We start from the raw sequence: 27,247 nt of genomic DNA, 5'->3' as shown, positions 1-27,247 counted from the left end.
TGGATTTTTTTTTCATTTTTATGTATGGCTGATAATTTGGACAACCCATTAGTGACCACTGGGTTGGAGCAATTGCCGTTAAGTGTCTTGCTCAAGGACACATACGCCCACAATGGTAGCGAGCCTTGAACCCATTACCTCTGGGATTAGAGGCCTCTGGGATTGGAGGCGCGCTAACCACTACGGCACGGCGCCGGACACACAAACATGCTACAAACATAAAATTTGGACATTGTACTTACTAGATCCTATCGATACCGATCCTAAAATAAATTGTTATTATTGCAAAATTAACTATACATATTAATATTCGTCAAAAAAAATATTTATAGAATTTTCCATTCATCCAGCTTTAAATATATTATAGCGCTACGTAATACCTAAAAAATAAACGTTATTTTCTTTTAAAAATGCGGGTTTGCTGGTTGTTAAAATAAAAAAGTATGGTCATACCTTGAATCATATGAATATTAAATTTACAGACAGTTTTCGCGAAAATATAACTTACGCATACACATGTAGGTCACTAGCATGTTATTCCCATAAAAAAAATTAATATTTTTCCCACCTACTATGCATGCATAGTGGCATCTGGGTGCATGGGCAATAGCGCCCGGTACAAATATATTAATCGGAACGAATATATCATGACACCGGCGCCGTAGCACAGTTGGTTAGAGCGCCTGCCTCGAACTCAGAAGTATAATGGGTTCGTGGCAGTCGCTCTAAAATAAGAACGCTCGTCGTTGCTACCATTGTGAGCGTATGTATCCTTGGGCAAGACACTTTGTTGCAACTTGACGCTGTGACGTCCCTTAACCCAACCAGTGTATTCAGTGGGGACTATAACTTAACGTCAGTTGCTTCAACCCAGTGGTCACTAATGGGTTGTCATTTATCAGCCATACATAATAAAAATAAAAGAGCACAAAAAAATAATCACCCACAAAGTCACATACTTGGTAACCGTAAGCTGGCGCAAGGTGTAACAACATCCGTGTTATAATGACTGCCGTTTTCCGGCCACGCGATAAAGCTAGTTTCATTTATTCATTTATTCATTCATTTATTCGTCTTCTACCAAAATATAAGCTTTACGATATCGCCTTCATTCTTTCCCTTTTGTCATTTCGACGGATAACATGTAATAAATCACAGTTTACTGGCGGGAAATTATAACAACACAGTATAGTAATGTTTTGATAAAAAGTTTGATTTTTGATTTTCCTCCAAATTAATACGCAAATATTGTGCAATGAGCGCGTATAAAAAATGTCACATCTATTTTTTACAATCAATAATGAACAAAACAATATTAAGTGAAAGCGAATGTCAGCAAATTCGTCAGGAATGTTACCAAGTTTCTGAAGTAACGCCAGAGGGAAATCTTTTGGATTTTCTACAAGTTATTAATGACCAACTTCATCCGTTTCATTTTAAAATTCGCCAAAGCAAGCGTGAAGACACTGGAGAAACAGTTTACGTTTTAATAAGTTTGGTGGACAATGACCTTAACCGTTTAGTCGTCGGTGGCGATTTCACGCGCGCTGAACTGGAATATTTTAAGAAAATCCTGGAAATCATAATTGTCATGTCAGATACACAAAACGTGGGGACTGCGTCTTCAATTGATATTTTAAATTTGGCTGATTCTTGTTCACCGAGAATGAGCAAAACTGAAGCCAAGAGGTTGCTCACACGGTTTGTGGATGAGCGGTGGTTTTACGACAACGAAGGAATCATCTCTTTATCTCCACGTTGTATTCTCGAACTAGAACAGTATCTATCTCAGTGCTTCGACAGTTTTGTGTCAGTATGCACAATGTGTTCAAACACTGTTTTCCAAGCTCAAGTTTGCTCTAATTGTTCTGCGCGTATGCATCACCACTGTGCAAGAACTTATAGCAAAAGAAAAACCACTTCTCTAAAATGTCTTTCTTGCAATCATCCATTTCCACACCTTCAGTCAGAAGATAATGGTGTCACAGGGGAAAGTACCTCTTTTCATACTGAAAATACTTCAGAATCATCACGAAAAAAGAAAAGAACCCATGCTCACTGATTTTCGTTTTATAGGAAGAACTTATGCTGTGTCTTAACAATACACACAAAAATCGGGAGCATGGCGAGCTTCATTAGTATAAAACAATGGTTATGGTTAGTAACACCTGCTAGTCATGTTCCCGTGTAATATTGTTCTTCCGTATTTTAGAGACGCCCAATCTTTTCCCCGAATTTGTTACATCAAAATGTCTCCAAATAACTGAAAGGCTTAGTTGCAATGTTTTAATGTCATTTTAAAACTAGCCTACATTTAAACAAAAAATACTAAAACATACTTGCCTAATTAGAATGTTGTTTTTGGTGCTTTTTGCTGTTTATGTACTTTTTTTCTATGATTATAACAGTAAAGACACATGTTGCTTACTTGAATTAAAATCTTTTGTTTTGTATTCAAAGTATAAATTTCAAGATGTTTTGATAGAAATTACTCAAATTTATAATAAAACACACAAAATTAAGTGTATATATATGCATACAGTTAATTGTATATGTAATCCATAAGCAGTACACTACAATTGTAGTTGACTGTGTACAGGCTGTTTTCTATTTGTACATTGTGCTGATTGGTTGTGGTCTGAGAAATATTTTTAAACAATTTCATTTCTAACAATTTCTTCTTTTCAATTTTCCAAAGTTTCTAAGTTTGCTTTGAATTTAGTTTTCCATTTAATTTTTTTTTTTGATACTTTGAATTTAAAAAAATAACACAATGCAGTTTGGTGGCACACCACAACGCAGAAGGACGCGCAGACAGATGTTAAATGCAACAATGGAGTAAGTTGTATTTGAAATCATTGGGCAAACAGAAAATTCACGTCTATTTAATGTACAATATTAAGGAATAATGACATAGCCTTTCAATAATCAATTTGTTGGAATTATATAACAAACAATATTTCTTAAATACATTTTTACAAACTATTTTTATTATGTAATAAATATGTTTACAGTGAAGACTCTTACCCTCATGGACTCATGATGTATAATGAACCACCAAGTGTGAACATCACTCTACAGGAGTTTGAGTCATTTGCCTTTGAGCGAGTTAAAGGTAATAATCTTAATTGCTTGATTTTTGCTCATGTTTCCCACAGTTTCATCACATTAACATTGACAGTGTTAATACAATGTGCTGTGGTTTATTGGGTTGGCATTTGCAACGTAACTCTTACTGATTTCGATGTTTGATACTGATGTGCGTATTTTGTGTATTGTTTTCACCCAGAGATTTCTAAAAGGGTAATAGGATAGCTCTCTGCTCTCCGCATGCATGTCATGAAAGCTTGAGAAGTATGGGTTGACAAAATTTTTATGTAAATTCCGTATTATTAGATCTTGAATGTGTAGATTAACTTTTGTGGATCACTGAAAATACGAAACATTTTATTAAATATAAACTTTTGTTTTTTGTTGTTCCAACAGTTCTACACTTCCTCGATTCATTGTCGGTATCTGCAGTAAAGAACAGCACTGCTTATAATGAGAAGCTGACAGAGTTTTTACGAAAAAATTATCCAGGATTTTTGCTTCAGGTTAAATATAGTTATAGTTATTGTACGAATACTCGGATTTTCTGGCCCAACTTAAATTTTGCTACGTGGTAGTACGGAGTTATAACCAAATGTCAAATGCAAATTGTTGAAATCGTGGTTTTTGACATAAATGTTCCAACTGATAATTTTCAGAATATTATTTTGTGAGTGTTCATAAAGTTTGTAGAAGAATAAAACATACATGTATTGTGACGTGATTTCACGATGTGAGACATAGGGCCTATTCTATTATACTCTCATAAAATATGTAGAACGTGACCCTATGTGGATATACTACATTATTACATAATAATAATATAAAACATATACATATATATATATATATATATAATATGGGAAATTTAACTTTATTATGTTTAAATTAACAGACAGCAACTGGAAGAGAAGTCAGTGATGCAGAACTTAATTGGAGACGAAAAGATCATGTTTCTCATTTTATTCTTCGTCTTGCTTACTGCAGATCGTAAGTTAGATTTGAAAATGCTTAAAATAGTTTTAATGGTAAACTAAAAATTCAGTTTTTTAGATGCACATTGATAATTAATGTCTGTGTATTTCAATCTGAAAAATAAATTTTTAATTTTAGAGAAATTTGCATAAATTTGCATTTAAAAAATCTGATATAAAAAGGTGTAAACTACATGGACCACATTCGTTAAGAACAAATTTTTCTGTATGTATCAGTAGTTTTAATATTACAAATTGATCTAGCTCAAAATGCAGAAGTAAGATTGTTTGTCTTGTAAAGCACCAGGTGCTCCAACCCAGTAGTTGTCCAAACTTGCAAGCCAGCACAATGTGTATGATCTATGTATCATGTGCCACATTATGCCACCTTTTTATCAGTGTTTTAACTCTTGGTTGTCCAACATATCATTATAAAAAATGTATTAATTTAATATTTTTTCACAGTGAGGAATTACGAAGATGGTTTCTTGATAAAGAACTTGATCTTTTTAAGTTTCGTTTCCTACAAGAAAGTTCGAGTAGCATTCAAGCTTTTTTGAAACTTAACAATCTTACATATGAACCAGTGAGTCTATTTGCTTTGATTTATTTGAAATGTGTAAAATAAAAGAATCTGAGTAAAGGCCTTCCTGCAAAATATTTTGCTTTTGTGTATTGAAGTTTCATGGTTAACATTGTGGAAAATGTTGCTATACTCCTGTACGAAACAAATTTGCAGGAAGAGTTAGATTAGATTTAAAACAAGACTGCATTTAAAAGTATTTTGTATGTATTACTTTTATGTTTTGTTTCTGAGGTGTATACCTTTCATGATTTATCCAACGTAATATTGACTGGGCAGTAGACGTGTATAAATTAGATTTGTTTTCTATAACATTTGTTTGTAGAAGACAATTATGATGGGTTTTACAGTCTTTTATATAATATAGGAAAATAATAAAATAGTAAAATAAAAAAAAACAAGTGCCTTGTATTAAGTTTTAGTTTTTAATTTCACTTTCTATGTAAACTAAAACTAGTTTTTGGCTTCAATTCAATTTTTTACCAGATATCAAAAGAGGAACGTACACGATACAGCGCAGCGTTGTGCACTTCCTCGTATGACATGAATGAAGCAAATGTTGAAAACAGTTTATTTTATCGAGTTCCTTTTATTGATGTGCTTAACCTTGTCAGTTCTAGAAAGGTGTTTCTACATCAGGTATGCGGTTGATGTTGTAGATGTTGCTACTGACTTAAATACATGCATTGCCACGCAGACGGGCGGAGAATATGATATCCTACTCCTACTAATGTGTGTACAGGAGAGGCCCATTGGCATTGCCCCTGTCCCACTAGTTTTCTAATATTGCATGATGAATAAATTGATGTAACTGATTTATTCCTACATGATGGGGCAACAGTGGTTGTTATGACACAGATGTTCTGTTTATACACCTCAAGCCTTGTTATGAGTTACCACTATACAACTTCGTGGGTAATTCTCTTTTTTTCTGTATGAATGACAATTTGAACAACCTATTATGTAACACATGGCTGGGTGACTTACCAACTCTGGTTTATAAGAACAACTAAAACAACATGTATATTTATTGCAGGGAGATGCGTTTGTTCCTCAAAAAGAATTTCTTTCCATTATCAGCACAAGGTTCAGGGAACATCTGTCTAAAGCACTTGCTGTAATAATTTAATTTGATATTTGTAAAGTTGACTTATGATTGATATAAATCAGTGTTAAATCCAATATATGTCTTTTGGTAATTTTTTTTGTCTGGATTTGAGTTGTTCATTTTTACAGATGACGTCACGAGCGTTACCACAACTGGATGAGGACGACCGACTCTTGCCGATGCTTCGTTCATTCAACCAAACAGCAGTAACAAGTGCTTATGACCCGAAGAATAATGAGGGAAAAGTGACGGTCTCTGATTTGGAAGAGGTGATGAATCAATATCAAAGCTTGGAAAATATTAACTTTATGTTCACCATACTTTAGAAATGACTAATCAAATTACAGCAACTATATTTTTAGCATGATTATTGATTAACTGATTATACTAAAAAACGTTTTATTGCCAGCTATCTAAAATATCCTACCCACTGTGTATGAGACAAGTCCACTCATCACTGAAGGAAACTCATCATCTCAGACATTGGGCTCGAATGCAATATGGTTTGTTCCTTAAAGCTATCGGCGTCACTTTGGAAGATTCTCTTAAATTTTGGAGACAGGAATTGGGAAAGGGGATTGGAATTGACAAGGTTTGAATCAATCAATAATGTGATACAAGTTACAACACAAGTCTGATAGCATTAAAGTTGTTATTAAGGATAAAGGAATAGAGCCAGTAAGAAACACTGTTTTTAAAGCAGGGTGATATTTCACACACAAATCCAGACCAAGCTTACAGTATAGAGTAGACTGACCGCATCAATAAATAATTTGTAAATCAACCTTGTACATTCAAACAGAATGTATTCTTAGTTTACATTTAAATTTGTCCAAAATTGTGTGCAATATCAGAAAGAAACAAATAGAATATTCAAATGCTTATCGTTGTTTTTAATTAAATTAGAATTATCACACTATACATTTGAATGTGTATAGGGAGAGGCAATTGTCAGCTTTGTAGATAAGAAAGAAAGGTGTGCAGTAACTGCGCAATACCAAATATAATCGACTAAGTTCTAGATTGGCCCTTCAACCCGCCACACTAGTTAGTTCCCAACAAATATATCTGTCACAAAAAATTAATATATTCAATTAAGAAAAACGTTATATTTTAGATCAGAGATTTGCTAAAGTTTATTTATATTTAATAGTTTGACAAGCAATACGCCTACAACATCAGACACAACTATGGTAAAGAAGGAAAAAGAACCAACTATACACCATACAGTTGCATGACAATTATTACCAAGAATCCACCATCTGCACAAGATCATCATGGTATAAATATATTTATTGTTTAATGACCTTTAATGAAGATTACTTAATTATCTTTCCTTAGTGAGTATGCAGCGTGTTTTCTTGAGGATAGTTGTAGCTTCATAAACCCTGTGTGAATGTGTCCGCACTTGCAAGTGACAAAGTTTTATGGTTTATTTTACTGTATGGTTGCCAATTTTAGGCAATCCATTAGTAACTACTAGATTGGAGCAAATACAACCATGTGTCTTATGTTAAGTCCCCTTTTTTACAATGGTACCAATGTTTTGCTGTGCCCCTTCGGTTGATAAAATTACAAAAAAAAATGATTCAAATATGATTTGTTTATAAATAAAATGTAAAAGTCAGATTTCTATAAATTTTCTGTGATTTATAAGTAAAGATTAAAAAAAGATGAAAAAATTCATTAAGAACAATTTTCGTGTGATTTAATCAAAATTGACAAAATTGAGTAATAGGTTTACTGTATTAACAGTATTTATATTCCAGGTTGTCCATTCAAGCATACATCACCGGATTTACTGCGACAAAAGTTAAAAAGTTACAAAACTTCCACTGATGTGATTGAAGAAATAATTACCCTCGTGAAAGCCCAACACTTCCAAATTGCTTGTGGGAAATATTTTGAAGTAACACATAAGGTAACATGTGCTGTGTGTGAAAATATTATGGGAAAGGTTGGGTAAAAGGGAATGTTAAGCTTCATGTGATACATTACTTTACATTAGATTGCACTTACTTCAGTTTCTCTAACAGTCTAACTTGGTCTGTTGACACATTGGTTTCTTACTGTATGCACATAAATGTGTATAGATTATAACTCTTGTCTTTAAATGCGAAGTATAAATAGGTATTTAAATATGAAAGCATGCTCAGATGTAGAAGGCTAGTGATGGTGTAACATATAAATAAATCCTTAATTTGCATTTTAAGTTGGAAGGAACAAGTTTCCAAGTAACTCATCCCAATCATTACTTTGATGAAAGCCAGAAAATTTTAAAAGGTATAAATTTCTTTAACCTGTTTTTATTACAATTAGCTTTGTGATAAAGAAGTGGTGTGCTACTTCACATAACAATTCCCTAAACAAGTGCTTGTCAACTCAGTTTTTAATTGACAATCCAATTTCTAAAACCACATTTTTGAATTGCTTAAAATGGTTTGACTTTTCAATAATATTCAAAAGACTTTCCGAACTACTAATAAGCAACCAAACTAAATCAGTTGGTTACTTACTTTTGGGTGAAGACGGAGGTCTCCAGATACAGTGGCCTTAGCAATTAGACTAAGCTCTTAACTAAATTTTAGGGGAGAAACCAACTAATAGATCTTCGGCTAATGAGGGACAGAAGCGATCTGGTTTTAATCCAACATGGTCAGAACCATTACCAGTTAAAGGGGGTGCAACACCGGGAAAAGCAAAAGTTGTAGATGACGATTTGGATGAATCTGAGATGGAGAGATTCATGATGGAATATGCTGAAGATTAGTCTATACACATATTGCGTTGCGCTTGTATTCTGATATTAAAATAGTTGTATAAACATCATTAGGAGTTGTTCAGTAGGCCTACACAAAAAGACCTGCCTTTACATGAGCATTGACAATTAGCCTACATAAAATGTGCCATATTTTTATCTTATACGAAAAAGTAAAAAGACAACTACATAATTGTAACTTTAAGTCACATTTGAATGAATTTAACTTACTTTGTCCTCGCATGGCCAAAAAACGACAGTCGTTATAACACAGGTGTTCATACACCTCGTGACAGCTTACGAGTTACCTTGTATGTTATTTGTGGGTGATTGCTTTTTTATGTATGGCTGATAGTGTGAACCACTGGGTTGAAGCGATTGTCGTTAAGTTTCTTGCCCAAGGAAACATACGCCACATTGATAGCAGCGACGAGCCTTGAACCCATAACCTCTGGGTTACAGACATTTATGTGATTAATGTTCCTGTGATAGCACTGTCGGAAAATGTCTGGTCTCAACCTGATATTAATGTTACATTGATAAGTGGATACACGGCCATGACAGGTCCAATTCCTCAAAACTATCAACGGAAATGCGTCATGTTCGTCTGGTGTATTTTCTAATTTCTACAAATCCCCAAAATTTCCACAAACTTAATTATGCGCACATACAGTTCGTATACCATGAACAATGAGTAATATAAGAACATTCACGTAAACATTTATAATCATTTTATTAAACACCGTGTCCTGACGCATGGCTATATACGTCAATCAAAGCCACGTGACTGCAGAGTTTGTTGCAACGAAATATTTCCAATTCTCCTGGCGTCTCTTTGTTTGCTGCTGAAAGTTGTTTACCAGCGTTTCTATTGGCCGATATTTAACAAGCTACATCTTTAGATTATGATCGAGTATGTTGTTCGGCCATACCATCTAGGTATTCTGGTCTATTGTTGCGGCCCTGCACTTTACCTATAACGTATTTTTGCATTTCGGTGAATTTTTTAAGATTCATTCAGTGTTTTATCAATGAATTCGCATTTGTCGCATCATAATTATATCACTGGGTTTAAACACAAAGGCAAACATTTCTTTAAATTCCAACAGAAAATGAGGTTCTTACTTCTTAGAAACATTAAACATAGGATTTCGGGAATAAGTATAAACATGTAAAAGTAAAAACGGTTGCAGCAACAGCTTTGCCGCCCATAACAGGAAACCATGTCGAACTTGAAGACACCTCATTGGTAAAATGCAACTTTCTTCGTGGGAAAACTCAAGGCATAGAAAGCGTTGTTGTCATATGGCGTTTCGACATTTCAAACTACCCTACAACCTGTTCAAGATTTTATCTGCGCGAATTCAAAATAAGTAATACCTTAAACATTTATAATCTAGAAAGTTTACTGTTTACAAATAACTTTTAGCGTTTTTTTTTTCAGAATCAAAACACCACAGACTAGTGCTCCAAAGCGGCAAATTACGAAACGGCGTATGCAGCCACGCTGTAACGAAATCAGCTGACTGCTAAGCACGTGACTTGCCATATAAATAGAAACAATAACAAAGACTTCAGCTGAATTGAACATGTCAGCATTGGTTGGTTCGCGTACATTACGGATGGTTTTTCTACTGTCGTGTGCTTGCGAATTTCTGTTAAAAGTGTAGTCAAACTAGTACGTTGTCAGTGATGCAGACTTATCTAAATTTCTCGCGTAGGTTATTTTGAGCCATCGATTTTGCAGCATTACTAATATATTTCAATTCCATATAGATTTTGTGTTGTTTAAATTCGGTTAAAATTAACAAAGATAAATTGCTGTTGAAAATAATAATTTGAACAAAATGCCATTCATCGGACAAGATTGGAGGGGACCTGGATACATTTGGAACAAATCAGGAACCTCAACTTGGGATATTTGTGACAGAAATATTGGAGTCCATCTTGAATCAGTGCCCAGGTAATTTAATTTATTTTCAAAGTACTTTAACATTATTCCAATGAACCTAGATATGAATAAAATGCCTGCTACATACCTGTAGTACAACACATTACATGAACACAAACGTACCATGAGTTATTTCCTACAGATATGTGCACAGTTTTATTACATAAATACAAAGTTTGATGTTTCATTGTGTTTGTTGTTCCGTTTAACTCTGGTTGATGTTATTTTTTCCCTGCTGTTCGCTAGTTTGTTTGGCATTCATTATACAGTTTATGCTTTATGAATATTATTATGGGTAAGCCCAACGTCTCGCCAGGAAACGGCACTCAGGTTCGGCATTACGGATTCCACAGAGCGTGAATCACCCATACAAATGCTAATTGCATGGCCGGCATATGTTAATTTGGTTCTTGTGAGCAATATAAAGCTAGAAAACATGTATAGCTGTTGTTTTAACATTTAAAATATAGGTTCTATTATAAATCTTGTTATATAAAATTAAATCTAGGAATTAATGTACAGTAAATTAGTATTTTAAACGGTTTCAACATACAGTGTGATTTAACAGGGTACTTTACAGTGTCAAATAATACCAGCAGCAATAAGCTTAGTTTACATAATAGCATATGTTCATACGTCCGAATCTGCAGAACAACTACATATATAATTCAACATGAGTGGACATACAGCTGCAAACTGCTTAAGTACTAGCATAGATGAGGTGTTCCCGTTTTCCGATTTTATAAAGACACAGAACGTAGGAAGTGTGGCTATTAATTTAAGCAGAGGACCAAAAATAGTAAGGAATAGAAAAGTATATGTGTTAACTTGTGAGCCAAAAAGTAAAAACATGGCACTTTACATGCAAAACTGCAGCTGGATACACCAGTATATGCTAAGATTATGCCTTTTTGTTTGTATTTTTATATTTTAAACATGTTCTTTTTATATTTTGGTTAGTATGCTTGATATTTTCAGTAGTTATTACTCTTTAATCGATTGAGTGTTCAATAAAAGTTTTATGTGAGGTTTATTATTGTGATAAGATCTAACGGCAGCAGAAAGTCATTTTTAGGCACAGAAGTGCTTGGTTGTTAAAAAACTTGCAATATTTAGACGCAAAAACAGCACCCAGTCATGATAAAATGCGATTCCTTGGGATCCCTAATGGTTGTTTTACAATCCGTTTCCCATGGTCTATATACTAACTTCGGGTAAGCCTAAGCATCATGCCTATTATACATCAGCTGTTTGTTAACTACTAATTTTCTTAGTATTTTACATACCTTGTGCCTTGTGCGTCACTGCAGTTGAAGGTGTGTGTCAATTTTAAGGCCTACCATTGGTTGCTATTGGAAAATGAGTGACTGCATTACGCGCATGTGATTTGTGACGTATTAGCATGACGTAAAGCACGTGGTCACATTGCTTTTGTTCTGGCTGATGTAACAGTTAGTACTTAGTAGTTTTACAAAACGCCCACAAATAACGTAATAAGATGAGCGGATACTGTCAAAATAGCCTCGCATGTCGAATACTTAATTAAGCGCGAACCATATCCGTATTCGATTTGAATCTGCGCTGGATAAGGAGCTATGACAACGGTTGTGCGTCATATGAACGGCAATGTAAAACGCCTTTTAACGTATCGTATTTGGGAGGGAAAATGTTGCACTAAATATGTTGCAACTTTAGCAAGCGCGTTGCGTGTTGCGTTCTATTACCCATGATAAATTTACATTAACGTTACTGGATTGAATTCAACGCTTAATTGACTCAGTTTAGAAAGGTTGTTTAGAAGTCATATGTACATATTTCAATCCCGTAAACAATTTGTAACACGAAACCTGGCCATTTTTATTGTAACTCAATACACACGATGCCGTGGTCTGCATTTATGATGAACTAAATTCGTTATCCGATTTAAACTATTGTGTTTTGCATCACACAAGGATGTTTTCGCTGTTAATTAGTTTACCAATGCAGCCTCTGGATTTTGGTCTTCACTAGTGTATATTGCCGCCAAATAAGCGAATTTGTTTACACCGCATTGACCTCTAACACGAATTGTTTTTTGACCCATGTTGCACCACCGCTCGCTGCATTTCGCAAGAGATAAGAGGTGGCCAGACAACGAACCACAGACAACACGCGAGGTCATGCGTCTGATCGTGTGTGGTCGCGCGCTTGTTGCGTGTGCGCATATGTAACGCACACGCTTTGCGGCGAGTATGTTAATGTCTGCACGATCTTCCATAAATTATGATTATTAAAAGTTTGCGGTAAGACGGCACCGAACATTTAACACCTTTGGTATACTACAACAGATGTATGTATACCCGCCTAATTTGCTTTGAACTTACATTACCTTCATTCTTTTACATTTTACAGAAGTCAGGTAAAGAAAATAATAGAGGCTTTCCTCCGGCAGATGCAAGAGAAAAAATGCCAAACCTCTTACACAAACTTAACTTCTGCTCCAGGTATATTAAATTAACAGTATATATGTTAGCCTAATCAGTTGATAGTTTTAAATACTTTAAAATTACTTTATTTTTACAGTTTCGAAATGCAGTGTGAAAGAAAATATGACCTGGCTTCAAGTAAGCAGTACTGGGAGCAAAGAGGTGACTATTTATTACATACAGATGTTAATATTTAATTATTCTTCCTTTAGTAAAACAAAATAAAAACAAACTTACTAAGGTACTGACTGCAAAACTGTTCAATTTGTTAGCACACCTATGTTACGAAGTAATAACCCACTGACTAAGAATATAAATAAATGGTTATAAACTTTAAAGATGACCAGTGATAACTAAACATATTCCTTACAATCTCCTACAGTGCAGAGGATATACAACATTTGGTGAATTGATCCGGAGATTGGACCTCGCAGGAGCAGCTGCGCTTCCACACAGGTTCCCGTACATCCTGAAGATTGCAGAGCTTGTTGTTCGCCACAAGATGTCAACGTTAAGCGGCATGGCACAGTCGCACTTCTTTCTTCTGATCGAAGCATTACTGGAACAAGGTTTAAACTTCAGAGTATTTTTTACTATTTTTTCAGCATTGATGTGTTACTTTTGTGAGTAGTTTTTAGTATAGTTATTTAAACAACACATTAGTGTCTACCGGGTTAGACCATGTCCTGCCGAAGAACACATAGGTCCACAATGGTAGCAGACTTTTTAGCAGCAGTGGGCAAGACGGATGGAAATCATGGAATACTTTACTCAAGTTAAAGTGACTAATGTTGCCCAACCACACAAGAATAAATAGGTGTTGTTCATTACAATTCGATTCAATTTCTGATTGTAAACTATATGTCATTGTCAATCACCATTTTAATTACTCAACCATCATATTTGTTACTCAGTGCTTGAACGTGGATGTGAGATTCGACGAATGAGATCCATCCTTAATAGATTGATGTTCCTACTTCAACGTCAGTCTCGACGAACCTCATTCAGTTCTAAACTATCCTGGTTCCAATGCATTGAGACTGTGAGGATATGGCAGAGCAAGCTTAAAAGGATTGAAGTCACTCGAGTAGGCTGTATTTATGAATTGTTAATTGTATTTAATATTGCATGAAATGAAAACACACCAACCAAAGTTAAAGCTTGATTTGCGCTGTACATAGCACTGATAAGGGATAACAGATTGGTAAATTTAAATGCATCATATTATAGGATTTATTCCATTTGTTTTAAGTAATTCAATATGTTTCACTTCAACACGATAGAGTGTGGGTTTAGCTGACATCTTTAAGGGGCAAGCATGTAGAAAAGGAGTAAGAAAACTTGGTACTCTACATTTTTAATAGTTTTATGTTTCCATTCAGCGTTTTGATAATCGTGCTACTTTAACTGACCTGCCTCTTGAACTACAATACGACATCATTGCTTTCTTAAATGAAGCAGAAGATGTGAATGCTGCTTCCAAGGTTTGTCGGACTTTACACATGATATGCGAACAGCCAAGTATCTGGAAAAATCTCTGCTACAAGAATTTCACTCAGGTGACCTTACATTGATATCTTATCATTGTGTTAGAATTATTTTAATGTTGGCAGCCCTTTTTGTAGACACCTGGCAGCAACAAAAGTGCAACTGGTACCCTCTGGTTATAACCCCAACGCTGCAACCATTTTCATTAACTATGCTTGCTAGTAAAAGCAGCAGAAATTTTTTTTTATTGGGTCAATTTTAATTTCTCTAAAACTTTCATGAGCTTATGTTTATTTACTAATTATAATCGAAAAAATACAATAAAAATCCTTTCTTATTACCATGACTCAGGAACAAGTGGATTGGGCAATTGCTTTTATGATTCGAAAGATTAAGAGAAACCAGAAAGTTGAAGGAGGAAGCTCTTCTTTGGATCAGGATTATTTTAACATAAACAGTGCCTCTAAGTGGATGGAAGTCCATGCTCTGTTGCATAAGTATGAAAGGAGCTTTGATTTGTTATTTTAATATTTTTACTTTGCCCTTTTTATTTAGAGCTTACGTATCTCGCGAATTGATTTATGTGGATCCACTATTACATTGCCAAAGATGCTCCGTCTTATTTTGGAAGGTAAGTGCCGACACAAGTATAATATGTAGGAATTATAATCTTTTGGGTGCATAGACTACAACATTTTTTAAAGTTTTTAAGCTTGTAATATTCCATTAGCTTCCCCCCAAAAAAATTTGTATTTATTTTTTTATATAATAGTACCTCACTTTACACTTTACAGATATGTGGATTGGTCTAAGGTCTTTGTAAATAATTTCTAAGAACTTGACCTAAGCCACCACTTCCCTAATTATAATTTATACCTTTAGGATACCGGGCATCCTTGTATTGAAAGTGATAACTCAAATGTGATTATTGATCAACTGAGTCCGCGGAAATTCATCTCGTTTTTCGATGATTAAAATGAACTTATTTCTTTCTTCTACATTGGTTCTTCCTTCTTTTTTGTTGTGCCGCCTGCCCTGTCATTTTTTTGTTAAAGTGTTGAAAAGTCTAACCCACTCACACAAAAGGTCAATTACTTTGTTTTGCACAGCTTACTATAACATCAAAGTTTGTTTCTGATAATTCATTTGGATTTTACAACAATTTGCTGCATGGTATAATGCTGATCAACTTTGTTTATTCTCTGCACAGGCTTAATAATTGTCCTATTATTAATATTGTGATCTTCATGTTTGCGCTGCTGGTGCTATATAATTTTCCTATCTTTCAAACTCTTTAATAACACAAACACACTTAATTTGTTTCTTTTAGCCATTTCTGTTTTTTTAACACACTTAATTTGTTTCTTTTAGCCATTTCTGTTACAACTTGTTATAGCACTGTGTATATTTGTATAAACCCATTTATGTTAATGCCTTTGTTGCCGCATTATGTTGAAATGCACTGTTCTATGATGCTTCATTTGACAAACACTGTATTGCAATACTTATATTGGTCAAACAAGCTAATTAAAGCAAATCTAAATTAATAAAACAGTTTGTTCGCACACTTAAAATTATTCCCACACATATCAGAAGACACATGTGACATATTTTTCTCCTACTTTTATAGACTGAATCTACACATCATTATCCAAAACGGCCATGACGTTTATACTTTTTATAAATATTTCTTTTCATAAATTTGTTGCATTTTGCTTTATACATTTTAATTGCCTAAACAGTCTGTTTATTGTTCCATTTGTATGTTCAAAATTTATCTGTGTGGCAGTAACTGTGAATGTGTATAATAATAAAACATGCTGCTTTTCTCTGTTATACATAGTCATGTTTTGAATTAAATAGGCTCATGATATTTATGTAAATTGCACATACATATTAAAAGAACAAAAGCTGTTTCATTGAGATAAACAACAGTTCAAATATCCTTTTAATGCTCATTATTATGTTAGAACTATCTGGAAAGGGGTACGTGTCTACCCTAGATTGATTTATTTGTTGCAATCAGATTTGTGGAACTAAATTTTGAAAACGTCTCATTTCCCAACGTTGCATTTCCTATCGACATAGATGGGCTTTTAAGTTATCTGCTCCGCCCTGTATAATATATAACCATAGCTTAATAAGGCAACATTATTATTAAACTATGATATACCATACATAAATAGTTTATTTATAACACGCCTTTATTAAATCACGGTACGTGTGCACGCGATAGAGGAAAGCTTGCATCCGAAATGTTTAACAAATCTCTATGGCGGAACCAGAAGTTGTATGTTTTCACGGTTGAGTTGTTTTGTTCGCGGACTTTAAAACTTTCGGATATCGAGGTTGTGTACATTGTTCGTATTACTTTATGATGTGCAAGTTTAGTTTCATTTTAAATGTAATTTGCAGTTCTATTTAACACGCAAAGCTAAGCGAATAAATATTTCTAGGTGTGTCAAATATGCATTTCGAATGGCGCCTGCGATTGCGATACAATCAAATGTATTAACCCGCTTTTATTAAAAATATTATTCACAGCGCCAAAGTGTACTCGAAAAGTGTCGGGAAAAAAGAGTGCAAGTTTTATACGAAATCTTAAATATAATTTAGTATCGTTATTATCCAGGTTATACATCTGTATGTGGGTTACCATTCTTATACCAAAAAGTGTTAATTTGCATAACTATCAGCATTCATCAAAACCAGTGTTGTGATCTGCAAGGAAGTATAGCTGTATAGCTGATACTTCTTGATTTTATTTCCTGGTGCGAAGAAGTACACAGGTGAAACTGCAATGAGCTAGATACAATGTTTTTTTGTTTTTTTCGTCTACAGTAACTTAAACATGATATTCTAATGTTATTCAGATTCAAAAGCCTAATGTTTACATTAAGAGTGTGGTATTGCTTGGTATAGGTTAGTGTTAAGAATTACAAAATGTTCACACAGGCCACAGCTGCTTTTATGTTTATTTTGAACACTTTATGTGATTTTCCCAGGTCATTCCTTCCACCCAACAATGACTTAAATGCTGTGATATTAATACCATAATAGACTACATGGAGCATTCTGTGTGGGGGATTTAGTGGTCATGCCTTTTATTTAATAAAATTTAAACGCTTAGCGTGTCATAGGTCCGTCGTTGTTTTACCATTACTTGTTCTATCATATTATCATACTTAGCAATTGTCATATCATGTGTGTAAATTGAAACCATACTTGGTTGGTACAGTATGTTCTAAAAATGCTTCCAGGGTTAGCTTAGGGATGCTTTTATCTGGTTGCAATTTTTAGTCAACAAGCCTGAGGATTCCAAATTTACTTCTGAGCGTTTCGTAGCAATTCCTTTGCCTAAAAACTTAATGTAAATTTTACAATGCTACTGCTACTTGGAAATATGGGTATACTCACACACACAAAAAAGACTATCATTATATTCGGAAAGGGATAATTTTATTTGTTAATTTGGGGTAATGTGACAAACTGACAGTATTCACTTCTTCATAAATAATCAGTTTCTGTACAAATAAACAGAGCTATTTCCCTCGCATTGGGTTTACAGTAGGGGTAGACAATAAGTTATTGCATTTGATTTAATTATATATTTGATTAATATGGTTTTAAACAAACTGTGATATTTCCCTTTGGCAGTTTTTTCACTTTCCACATATCAGTTTACCATATCAAAATTATTTTTACCTTGTATATACTTTATAAGTTATAAAAGTACAACTCTTTACCACAAAGGAGTATTTTATTTAATAGTAAAAATGGTATGACTTGTGTGAGCATTGACTATGGCATTTTATGAGTATTCCCTTGTGTAATCTTGGTGTAATCAACAGAGGATTAGAATAATTCATGGAAGAGATTGGAATGTGATGAGTGTATACTATGACTTGACTCGAGTGGTGTCGCATGGTTTATATTATAACTTTATAAGTGAACATTTCTAATATTAAGATAATAAGACTCTTTTTAATTAGACCTGTAAAGTTTCTGGTAATATGTACAGAAATTTTAAAATCTGTTTTTTTTGTGCAAACATTTTTTTTAAATTTTAACCTTCTTGTTTTTAGTACACCAAGATATGGGGAATTTACTTAAAGTTTTACAATGCAAAGAAGAGGCATTTGAAGATTTTTTTCTTGATTTTGAAAGTAGGTGCTTTTAAATATTATTAAATAATAGCCTATGCCTATATAATAAATATGTATAGTAAAGTCAAAGTGGGGTAATAATAACCAATGGGATACCTTGGTAAGAAAGGAACCTCCCAGCTGCTAAAAAATCATTTAATTGAAAACAGCTTTTGTGGGTGAAAGGTAAATTTATTTGGTTTATTTTCATCCTGGGTTTTTTCCTGTTTTTATTTTTTTAGTTAACAAGTTTGTGATTGAATCGGTTATAAAGTTATATATTTATAAAATTTTAATTTAAATAATGATTTAATGGATTTTAAAGTTAACCAAGGATCAAAAATCAAAATAGCTTTGACTTTTTTCTTTAGTAAATTTATCAACATCCATAAAGTAACACGACTACTGCAAGCAAATAAAATAAAACATGTTTTGTACCTTCCTTTTTCTAACAAACTGTATGGGGTGTTGCATATATGAATGAGTAACTGATGGAATTAGCCATTTCCTGTGTTTGCAAAGTCGACTCGTGTTTCCTCTTGCTATTATATTAAGGTTACCAACCTTGTGCCTCCTGTTGATATTACCTGATCAACATCTTAACCCAAGTTTCTGATAGTTGGTTATGTTATAAAACTTAAACATTTGCCACTAAGGATATTTAACTGTTATGAGTTATATAGTTTACAGTAAAATTTCACAGAACCCTATATCCTGTAGTGTAACTGTTGTCAATATATTCTAGAACTGTTGTAGTCTTTTCAACTATAGCTCTGAAAAAATATGAAAGACTGTTACTTTTTGTTGTCATGTCTTGGGTGTCATGCTTTTTTTTAAATAATTTTTTATTTAAAAAAAAGATACACAGATATATATATATATATATATAACTTAAATTGTTTTTTCTTGAAAAAAATTGGTGTATGGGCTGTAGTTTTTCACCTTTAAAATTATTTTGTAACAATGTCAGCTTGCATGTAAAAGCTTGCAGGTTACAGTAGCTAAATATATTCTTGTGGCCCATAATTGAATACTAAGTAGTAGTTGTAGTTTGTTAACCTTACTCATTTTATTTACCTCGCTAAGATATTTTCATGGTTTAAATATAACATTCAAAGATGGTTTGTTTCTAAATTTGACTTGGCTTTTAAATTGTGTTTACTTTTTGGTTCAAAGCAAATTATGGAAACCAAGGTCATATCCATATTTAAATTTAAAACAGTTATCTTTGATGGTTTGAAAATGTATTGCCAAATTATTTAGTTTGTAATTGTGTGATAAGTAATGTCAGTCAGTACTTCTGGAAACTTTGGAAAAAATATTTCGGCTGCATTACTGTTTGTTAGTACATTACCTCTTATTTATACAACTAAAATGTATATACAAATATGTATCTATATAATATATACATTTTTTTATTCCACACATTTAACTGATCAAACTAAATTGTTATTGTCCCCCAGATGCAAGACCTTCAGAAGAAGAGAAGGAAGTTTATGATCAAGTTTCACACGTTTTATCATTCGCTCCAGGAATTATTACTGAATTAAAGTCATATAAAGGAGCAGGAGATGAGATTCGTGTTGTAAGTTTATTATTATTTCCAGTTTGCTGCGCGGAGTTTGTAATGTTAATTAGAACAATAGAGCGACAATTAGAAACATAGAAACAACAATACATGTATCAGGTGTGTTCTGTTCTGTTTGAAATCTGTTATTGTTATCCTACCTACTTGTTTTGCAATGTTTATAAAATACATAATAAAGAGGCCTACTCTAAATAGAAAGTGAAATATTTTTCAATTACATGCAAAATTAGGTCAAGTTATAATTTTTTAGTATATATATATGTTGTATACATCTTGTTATTTTAACCGACCCTAAAACTTTAACACAGCTTTTTTAAGTTTGTAACTGTAGTTATAGAAAGCTACTTATACATTTAAAGCAGTTAGTCCAATGTTACATTGGTATTTAATGTGATTAGTAATCCTTATACTTCTTAGTGTTTAGTGTATTATTACAAGGATCATATTATCTGTCTAAAAGCAATATCAATGTATTTAATGCCAATCAGCTTCATTAGATCTTTTCATTAATTCAATAACAATAATTTAATCTCATAATGAATGTGATCGATATCAAATACAATTTCTACCCACTTGCTTTTTCACATGTGATAGACCATATGGATTTTCTTATAAATTTTAATTATAACACTCTTAAATATTCAATGCAAAATCATGTTTGCTGTATCAAAGTAGAGGAGTAGGCCATTTATATAATTTTTTTTAGTGTGTAGGCCATAACACTAAATTTTTTTAGTGAAAATTGTTTCTTTTAATTTGCTATAAATAATAAAGCTATCAATAATCGAAACGTGCAGAGAATGCTTTAAATGCAAAGCATGTCCAGTTGGCTTGTTCACTTATTGTGTTGATGTGTTATTTTGGGTCTAAATTATCAACCGACGCCCTTACTTCCTGCTAAGCTCTTGTAGCGTTACATGTATCTGGTACAGCGTGTCTGATTAAGTATTAATAAACCATGCAGCTGCTGTTTCAACATTTTCTTCAATATTATTTTGATTTCTTATGCACCTAACCATTTTTTGAAATCAATTATTCTGACATTCTGTTTAGAATTTTTATCAAAGTTTATGATGTATAATACTTTATATACTGTGTAATAAATAAACTAATATCCATTTCAATACTGAATATTCAATATTATTGTTCGAATTGATGAATTAGCACTGTGCACTGTGCAGTGTGTAGTTCTGCCTATTATAGGTGGCACTGTAAATACATACGTAACAGGAGTTCTACGTAAAGGTTTGGATTTATTTTCAGGCAATTTCAAATCCATCTTCACAAGAGAAGCAAGCTGACACCTGGCATGCAATTATACCACTTGTTAAACAACTAAAAGAATTTTTTGAATTTTCAAAACATCTGCGTGAGTTTTTATATTTTATTGCTTACGAAAAGCAAATATTACAATTTTTTGTTTTTCTTTTAACTATCATCAGCGCCCAGTAGCATACTAGTGTTGTGTTGTTATCAGTTTGGTCACCTGTCGTTTCAATACATTGTTTAGTCATCTGTAGCGTCATAATATTGTCAAGAGAATTACGTCATAGTAATGTGCGTGCATTCACGAGTGTGGCATGTGTGTGATTATATTACAAAAACTGGAAACTTGCGTTTAACTTGCATTGAAGTTTGGTTATTGACTTATTGTCTCGTTTGTTAACAATTTTTTTTTTTCTACCTTTATATACATTTTTTTAATAAAAATATAAAAATAAAAAATAGAATTTATAGAATTTTTTCTTCCTTAAACACAGAAAAATGCATTCAAGAATTACTCCGTGCCTTGACCTGTCACCCCCTTTCACCACTGCAGCATCTGGAGTCAAAGCAAGCACTGGCAAAACAATTTGCTGAAATTCTTCACTTTACATTAAAATTTGATGACCTTAAGGTTTGTAGACCTATTGAAATGAGCTGCACTCAGCCTACATGTTTGTTAAAAGATCAGTGTTCTAAAAATTTAGTTTTCAATCATTTGCTTATGTAGTTAATGGGGCGAAAATAAAATGTATTTACATTTTTGTTTCAATAAAAAATGTTAAATTCATCTTGCTATAATGATTATTGATCCACTTTTATCTTGATTTCAAATCAACGATAATAATAATCATTAACACATTACCAAATGAACAGAAAAACATTAACAAAGACTTGTCAAAATTATTTTAAAATAAAAAGATTAATATTTAATACGATAATTAATAATTCATCTACGAAACTAATGTACTGGATGCCTGCTGGCTGATGCAACAGGTTTTCGATGGACTAAGAAACTCTGTAACCTGTCATCATATTATAGACGTAGTGTTTCATTTGCATTTATTACTTAAGTTTGTTTTAAGCTACTGTAAACAAATAGGTTATTGTTCAAGCATAATGTTTAAAAGAATTTAAAAACTTTAATTAAATTTCAAAACAAAAAATACAAATACAAGTTATTGGAGACACTGTTGTATTTTGAATAATAAAACAATCCCTAAATATTTACAACCGTAACAAAGTATTTTGACGAAAATATTTTGCATCCTTTTATTACAAACACAATTAACAACAAATATGAAAAATAACAGTGAAAACCCAAGAGCGTAGGGCAGTAAGCTAACCCATGCTAATCAGGAGTTAAAATGTTTTTCTTTGCTTAGTTATTGCAAAGGTTGTTCGTGTGGAATTACAGATAAGTTTGATGAGATGAGATATGACAGCTGTGAAATTAAAAAATATAAATATGCTTGTGCAATGAGGAGGTTATTAATTATGGTTTACCGCTGTTTTAAATACTTTCTTTATTTCAATGCAGCCTTTTAACTTGATTTATAAAATGAATCTTAAACATGTTAACAAATGTTTGATAGTAACTTTGGTGCTTTAAACACTACAAGTTAATTTAACACAGCAATATTATCATAAAACTTTTTCAGTGCTGGCTTCTGACCATAATTGTATTTCTCATATTCATGTCAACCTTTTACAATTTTTTTACCAACTTCCCTTTATGAGTAATGTCAGTCCTATCTTTGTCAAGGAAGATTTACAAAGATTGCAACATTTGTTACAGTTAACACAGTTCCATGTATATTGATTCTTTTCCCACATATGGACTTAAAATGATTGTTCGTTTTCCATTATCCACAGATGAACAATCCCGCTATACAGAATGATTTCTCATATTTCCGACGCACAATGCAGAGAAGAGGAATGAACTCTGCTACTCCAGGTATGTTAGGATGACAGAGTTCATTGTTAGAGCCAGCTCTTCCATCTATTACCATTTTTGAGATCCATGAGTTAGCATGTTGTTTCTTGATATTGGGGTAATGATCACCTTTGGCCTAAATCCCAGGTCTCCCTATGTGCCTCACTGTAGGACCTCCACCTCACAGTCACAGAAGGTTATGATAAAAATTATAACAAACCCTGGTTTGTGTGCCATTACTCACATTCACATAGGTTTCTGTACTGAAACATTTATTACTTGTTAAGACAATTATTATATAATTAAGTATCTTTAAAATTTTCCTCTTTTTCCACTCCAGTACCAGGCAGGTTTGCCATTATATTTAACTCTTAGAATATATTGATAATAAAATTTAAACAATCAGCAATACTGTTCACATATCTAAGACATATATTTTCATCAGGTATTGATTATGAAGAAGGAAGATGCATTTCAACAGAGATGGCAAACGAAATGTCTTTATTTTATGCTGAAGCAACTCCTATGTTACGCACGCTAAGTGATGCAACCACACGTTTTGTTCAAGATGTATGTAAACTAGCAGTTGCATTATTTAAGTAATGTTGCCACCAACATTATATAAGGCACCGATTTTATTTAATGTTTTGTGGAAAACTACTGTATGAAAATTATTTTAAAGTAGTGCTGGAATCCTGGAAACGTGGCCTATTATATGCTTACATACACACCATTTCCTTTATAAATATAATAAATACCATTAATCAAACTGTATGAAATTTGTGGCATGTAACCCCAACCTTTGGAACAGGGGTAATGGCAGATGTTTTGGCAGGCCAGTGTCTGTACATATCGCATTTGCCACATTAATCAACCACGTTCCCTATATTTGACGATTCAGTTCAAAGTGTGACTGTGTTTTAACAATGTTGCGACAGATCTTGTTAAAAATTCAAAATTGGTGATTATTGTAAGCGTAAATTGAAAACCATTTGCTTTAACAGAATGACGATGTAGAAACAGACCGAACATTAGAGGTCCTCAGCACCATGGCAAACATTTGTAAAGCCATGCTTGAAAATCCGTGAGTTTATTTTTTGGGTTTGAAATGTGATCAGATTGTTAATTTCCATCATTTTAATATTTTTACAGGATTTTTGCGTATAGTAAATGTATTTCTTTACACAAGCTTTAAACTTAGTATATATTGTTTACAAAGCGATAAAACCATGTTTGTTTAACTAAGTGAATAATAAATATGATAATTAAGTTGAAAAATCTATGTTTATTACGGTGGATTCATTTCAACAGAGACGATCAGCGTTTCCAGATGGGAGCAGATTCCGTTTCATTTTGTGTCCGAGTGATGGTTGGTGTCATCATATTATATGATCATGTTCATAAAGATGGAGCGTTTGCAAAAGGATCAAAAATAGATGTAAGATTAGGTTGAATAATTTTACATTTAAGGTTAATTTAGCATTGCTTTAAAATTTTTTTTTTAAAGTGTATTATAGTATGGTGAGGTAAAAAGAACATAATATATTAGGCTTTCATCCTGCGTGTGTTTAAACAGTTAACATCTGCTTTATTATTAAAACAATTTTGTGATATATGACTAGCATAGAGGATTTAAAAGTTAAATTATCTTGACACAGATCAAAGGATCCATTCGTGTAGTAAAGGAACAGAATGCCAAAGTTAAAGTGAAAACTCTTCTCAATGCTCTCCGATACACAACCAAGCATTTAAATGATGAAGCAACTCCAAAGGCAATACAAAAAATGTTAGAATGTTGAAAAATCTTTTTCTCAATTGTCCCTGTATACTGAGTGAAGGAAGCCTCACTTCTCAAATTCCTGCCTTTCAAAACATTGTCTTCAACATGCCCACTGAAGGATACCAAATCCCCCATTTTAAATCTTCAAGCTTTCCTTTTTAGAGTATTTTATCCTTTGTTTTATATTGGTTTGTTTATATTGTATTGACATAGCTGGTCAGTTAGCTTTTGATAGGTTTGTCCAAGCACCTAATCATCTAAGTCTTGTATTAGGAGCTGGTCAGACTGAAGTATCAGCATAAACTGCCAGGGTATATCTGTAAGGGGCTGATGGCACAAAAATTTTGACTTAAAAATATGTTGTGGTGCAAACTCTTAAAATCTTTAACATTTCTTTAACTCAATATTTAGTAAGTGGTGGACTTCATATCCTAGCTAGATGAAAACATGACAACAACAATATTTTATCAGTTGAATTACTTTTAATTAGAATGATTTTGTAATGTTACAATTTTTATATGAACATATATTCGGCTATTTTCCTTTACTCAAGAATTTGCTTCCTTGTTTTTACTCGTTGTGTTGAAATTTTGTTTGATTTGTTGTGTTGTCCAGTTACCATTTCCAATAGTGTTTTTTCAAAGTACTATTTTTGCTCAAACAAAAGTGACTTGTATTTATGAAATTCTATTTCTCAAAAATCAAATTTTCTTTTAATTTTATTGATTTCAGAAGATTTGACATTCATATCAAACGGATTTTATTTATTACACCCAAATAGGCTTAGTTGCTTTGATATACTGCATATTGCTACACTTTCAATGCTTATTTTATGCTATACCTAATTAATCACACATCAAAACTTAGCTTCTAAAGCAACTGCTAAGGCCGTACTTGCCCAGGAATTATTTTACTCTCCAGCAATCTGTTCCATGTCTGCAGTAGAAATGCACTGTATTGTATACCACCAAGCTTCAACAAAACCTTGTAACTTTCTACTGTGATTTAATTCAGAATCAGATCAAGATTTTGCTAAATCAAGTTTTCCACACGTACTATTAGCTGCTTTCTTATTATTTTTCCCCCCCAAAAAACATCAACCTAATTACACCCTCTTGCAGTATCAGTTTGATCCAAAGCTAACAGTTTGTTTGACAAATATACCGCCCAGAGATTTTACAAATTTGTTCTTTATTGAAACAGTACAGAAATATTAGGAATGACAATGGTTGAATTCGCAATTAGCTTTTAAATTATATAATCCTACATGCGAGCATTGAGGTATGTCACCAACTACTAATGAAATAGGGTTGCTAGTTGCTACTACAAATGTTAATTTGTGGAATACAGAAATGATTTTAGCAGTTACTCGGAACTTCCTCCCCAGTTTGCCATTTTGTTGTTGACCGGCAACTTCTTGAATGCAGAAGACTTTCTGTACTCTGCTACCTTTTCTAATTTGAAGAATTTTTCATAATACATCTTCACTTTTTCATGCTTGTCAAGAGAAGTGGGCTCCATCATGCAAATATGGTCCAGGATCTCACACATGGCAAAATCGACATAAGTCAGCTTGTCACCAGCCAGCCAGGTTTTCTCGTTCAGAAACTTTTCAAACAAAACCAGCTTGCCTGGCAGTTGGTCAAAGAAATTGGCCTTTCTCTTTTCATGGTCAGGCATATAGCACATCATTGTAAAGGATTTTCGGAAATCTGAAATGACACCTTCTGACATATCGGCTCGGTACATCTCTTCTTCAGTAACAGGAACCAAACCATTTTTCCGACCAATGTATTTCATTATAGCAAAGCTCTCTGTCAGTTTCACATCACCATCAATGTAGTATGGCAGGTTTGCAAAATCAAGCCCAATAGAATTTTTAACATTGGTCCAACTGCTTCTGTCGTAATCTGGTGCATCTCCACAAACATATCTTTTGTCTTCGTAATTTACACCACTGTGTTGTAGCATCAGTCTCACAGGTTCAGCAAGACCACGAATATCCCAGTATGCAAGAACAGGTTTGGACATGGTGCTTTATGAAATATGAGTACAACCTTTTTTAGTAAAAAACAGAACATGGTGTTTTTTAGAAATATATATTTGCAAAACAGTTTT

The 27,247-nt window shown here is 33.1% G+C and overlaps 5 protein-coding genes across 5 annotated transcripts; 4 read left to right on the top strand and 1 right to left on the bottom strand.

Moving 5' to 3' along the window:
- Positions 1-1,143: 1,143 nt before the first annotated feature.
- LOC149742472 (non-structural maintenance of chromosomes element 1 homolog) lies at positions 1,144-2,698 on the top strand. The gene has a single exon (XM_089890120.1). The coding sequence runs from the start codon at positions 1,256-1,258 to the stop codon at positions 2,060-2,062; it is 807 nt and encodes a 268-aa protein (XP_089746246.1). The 5' UTR covers positions 1,144-1,255; the 3' UTR covers positions 2,063-2,698.
- Positions 2,673-8,584, top strand: LOC149742471 (DNA primase large subunit-like). Its single transcript, XM_089890085.1, has 13 exons — positions 2,673-2,838; positions 3,015-3,115; positions 3,487-3,596; positions 3,986-4,080; positions 4,530-4,650; positions 5,134-5,286; positions 5,684-5,764; positions 5,884-6,024; positions 6,165-6,347; positions 6,909-7,035; positions 7,525-7,676; positions 7,969-8,038; positions 8,344-8,584. Exons 1-13 carry the CDS (start codon positions 2,774-2,776, stop codon positions 8,523-8,525), a joined length of 1,581 nt encoding a protein of 526 aa, XP_089746211.1. The 5' UTR covers positions 2,673-2,773; the 3' UTR covers positions 8,526-8,584.
- Positions 8,585-10,265: 1,681 nt separating this feature from the next.
- Positions 10,266-15,995, top strand: LOC149742470 (F-box only protein 32-like). Its single transcript, XM_089890098.1, has 9 exons — positions 10,266-10,476; positions 12,856-12,947; positions 13,027-13,091; positions 13,312-13,498; positions 13,844-14,016; positions 14,312-14,488; positions 14,769-14,914; positions 14,973-15,048; positions 15,300-15,995. Exons 1-9 carry the CDS (start codon positions 10,361-10,363, stop codon positions 15,390-15,392), a joined length of 1,125 nt encoding a protein of 374 aa, XP_089746224.1. The 5' UTR covers positions 10,266-10,360; the 3' UTR covers positions 15,393-15,995.
- A 1,057-nt stretch (positions 15,996-17,052) lies between these two features.
- Positions 17,053-25,835, top strand: LOC149742469 (CYFIP-related Rac1 interactor B-like). Its single transcript, XM_089890109.1, has 10 exons — positions 17,053-17,206; positions 18,503-18,583; positions 20,026-20,147; positions 21,414-21,519; positions 21,911-22,047; positions 23,289-23,370; positions 23,795-23,919; positions 24,354-24,433; positions 24,661-24,787; positions 25,008-25,835. Exons 2-10 carry the CDS (start codon positions 18,514-18,516, stop codon positions 25,146-25,148), a joined length of 990 nt encoding a protein of 329 aa, XP_089746235.1. The 5' UTR covers positions 17,053-17,206; positions 18,503-18,513; the 3' UTR covers positions 25,149-25,835.
- A 468-nt stretch (positions 25,836-26,303) lies between these two features.
- Positions 26,304-27,225, bottom strand: LOC149742468 (glutathione S-transferase Mu 3-like). Its single transcript, XM_089890132.1, has one exon. The coding sequence runs from the start codon at positions 27,158-27,160 to the stop codon at positions 26,495-26,497; it is 666 nt and encodes a 221-aa protein (XP_089746258.1). The 5' UTR covers positions 27,161-27,225; the 3' UTR covers positions 26,304-26,494.
- Positions 27,226-27,247: the final 22 nt, after the last annotated feature.

The sequence above is a fragment of the Ciona robusta genome, chromosome 1, assembly GCF_009617815.1.
Source record: "Ciona robusta chromosome 1, ASM961781v2".
Lineage (NCBI taxonomy): Eukaryota > Metazoa > Chordata > Ascidiacea > Phlebobranchia > Cionidae > Ciona > Ciona robusta.
The sequence above is the reverse complement of the archived record's forward strand: the minus strand, read 5'-3'. Positions and strand labels throughout refer to the sequence as shown.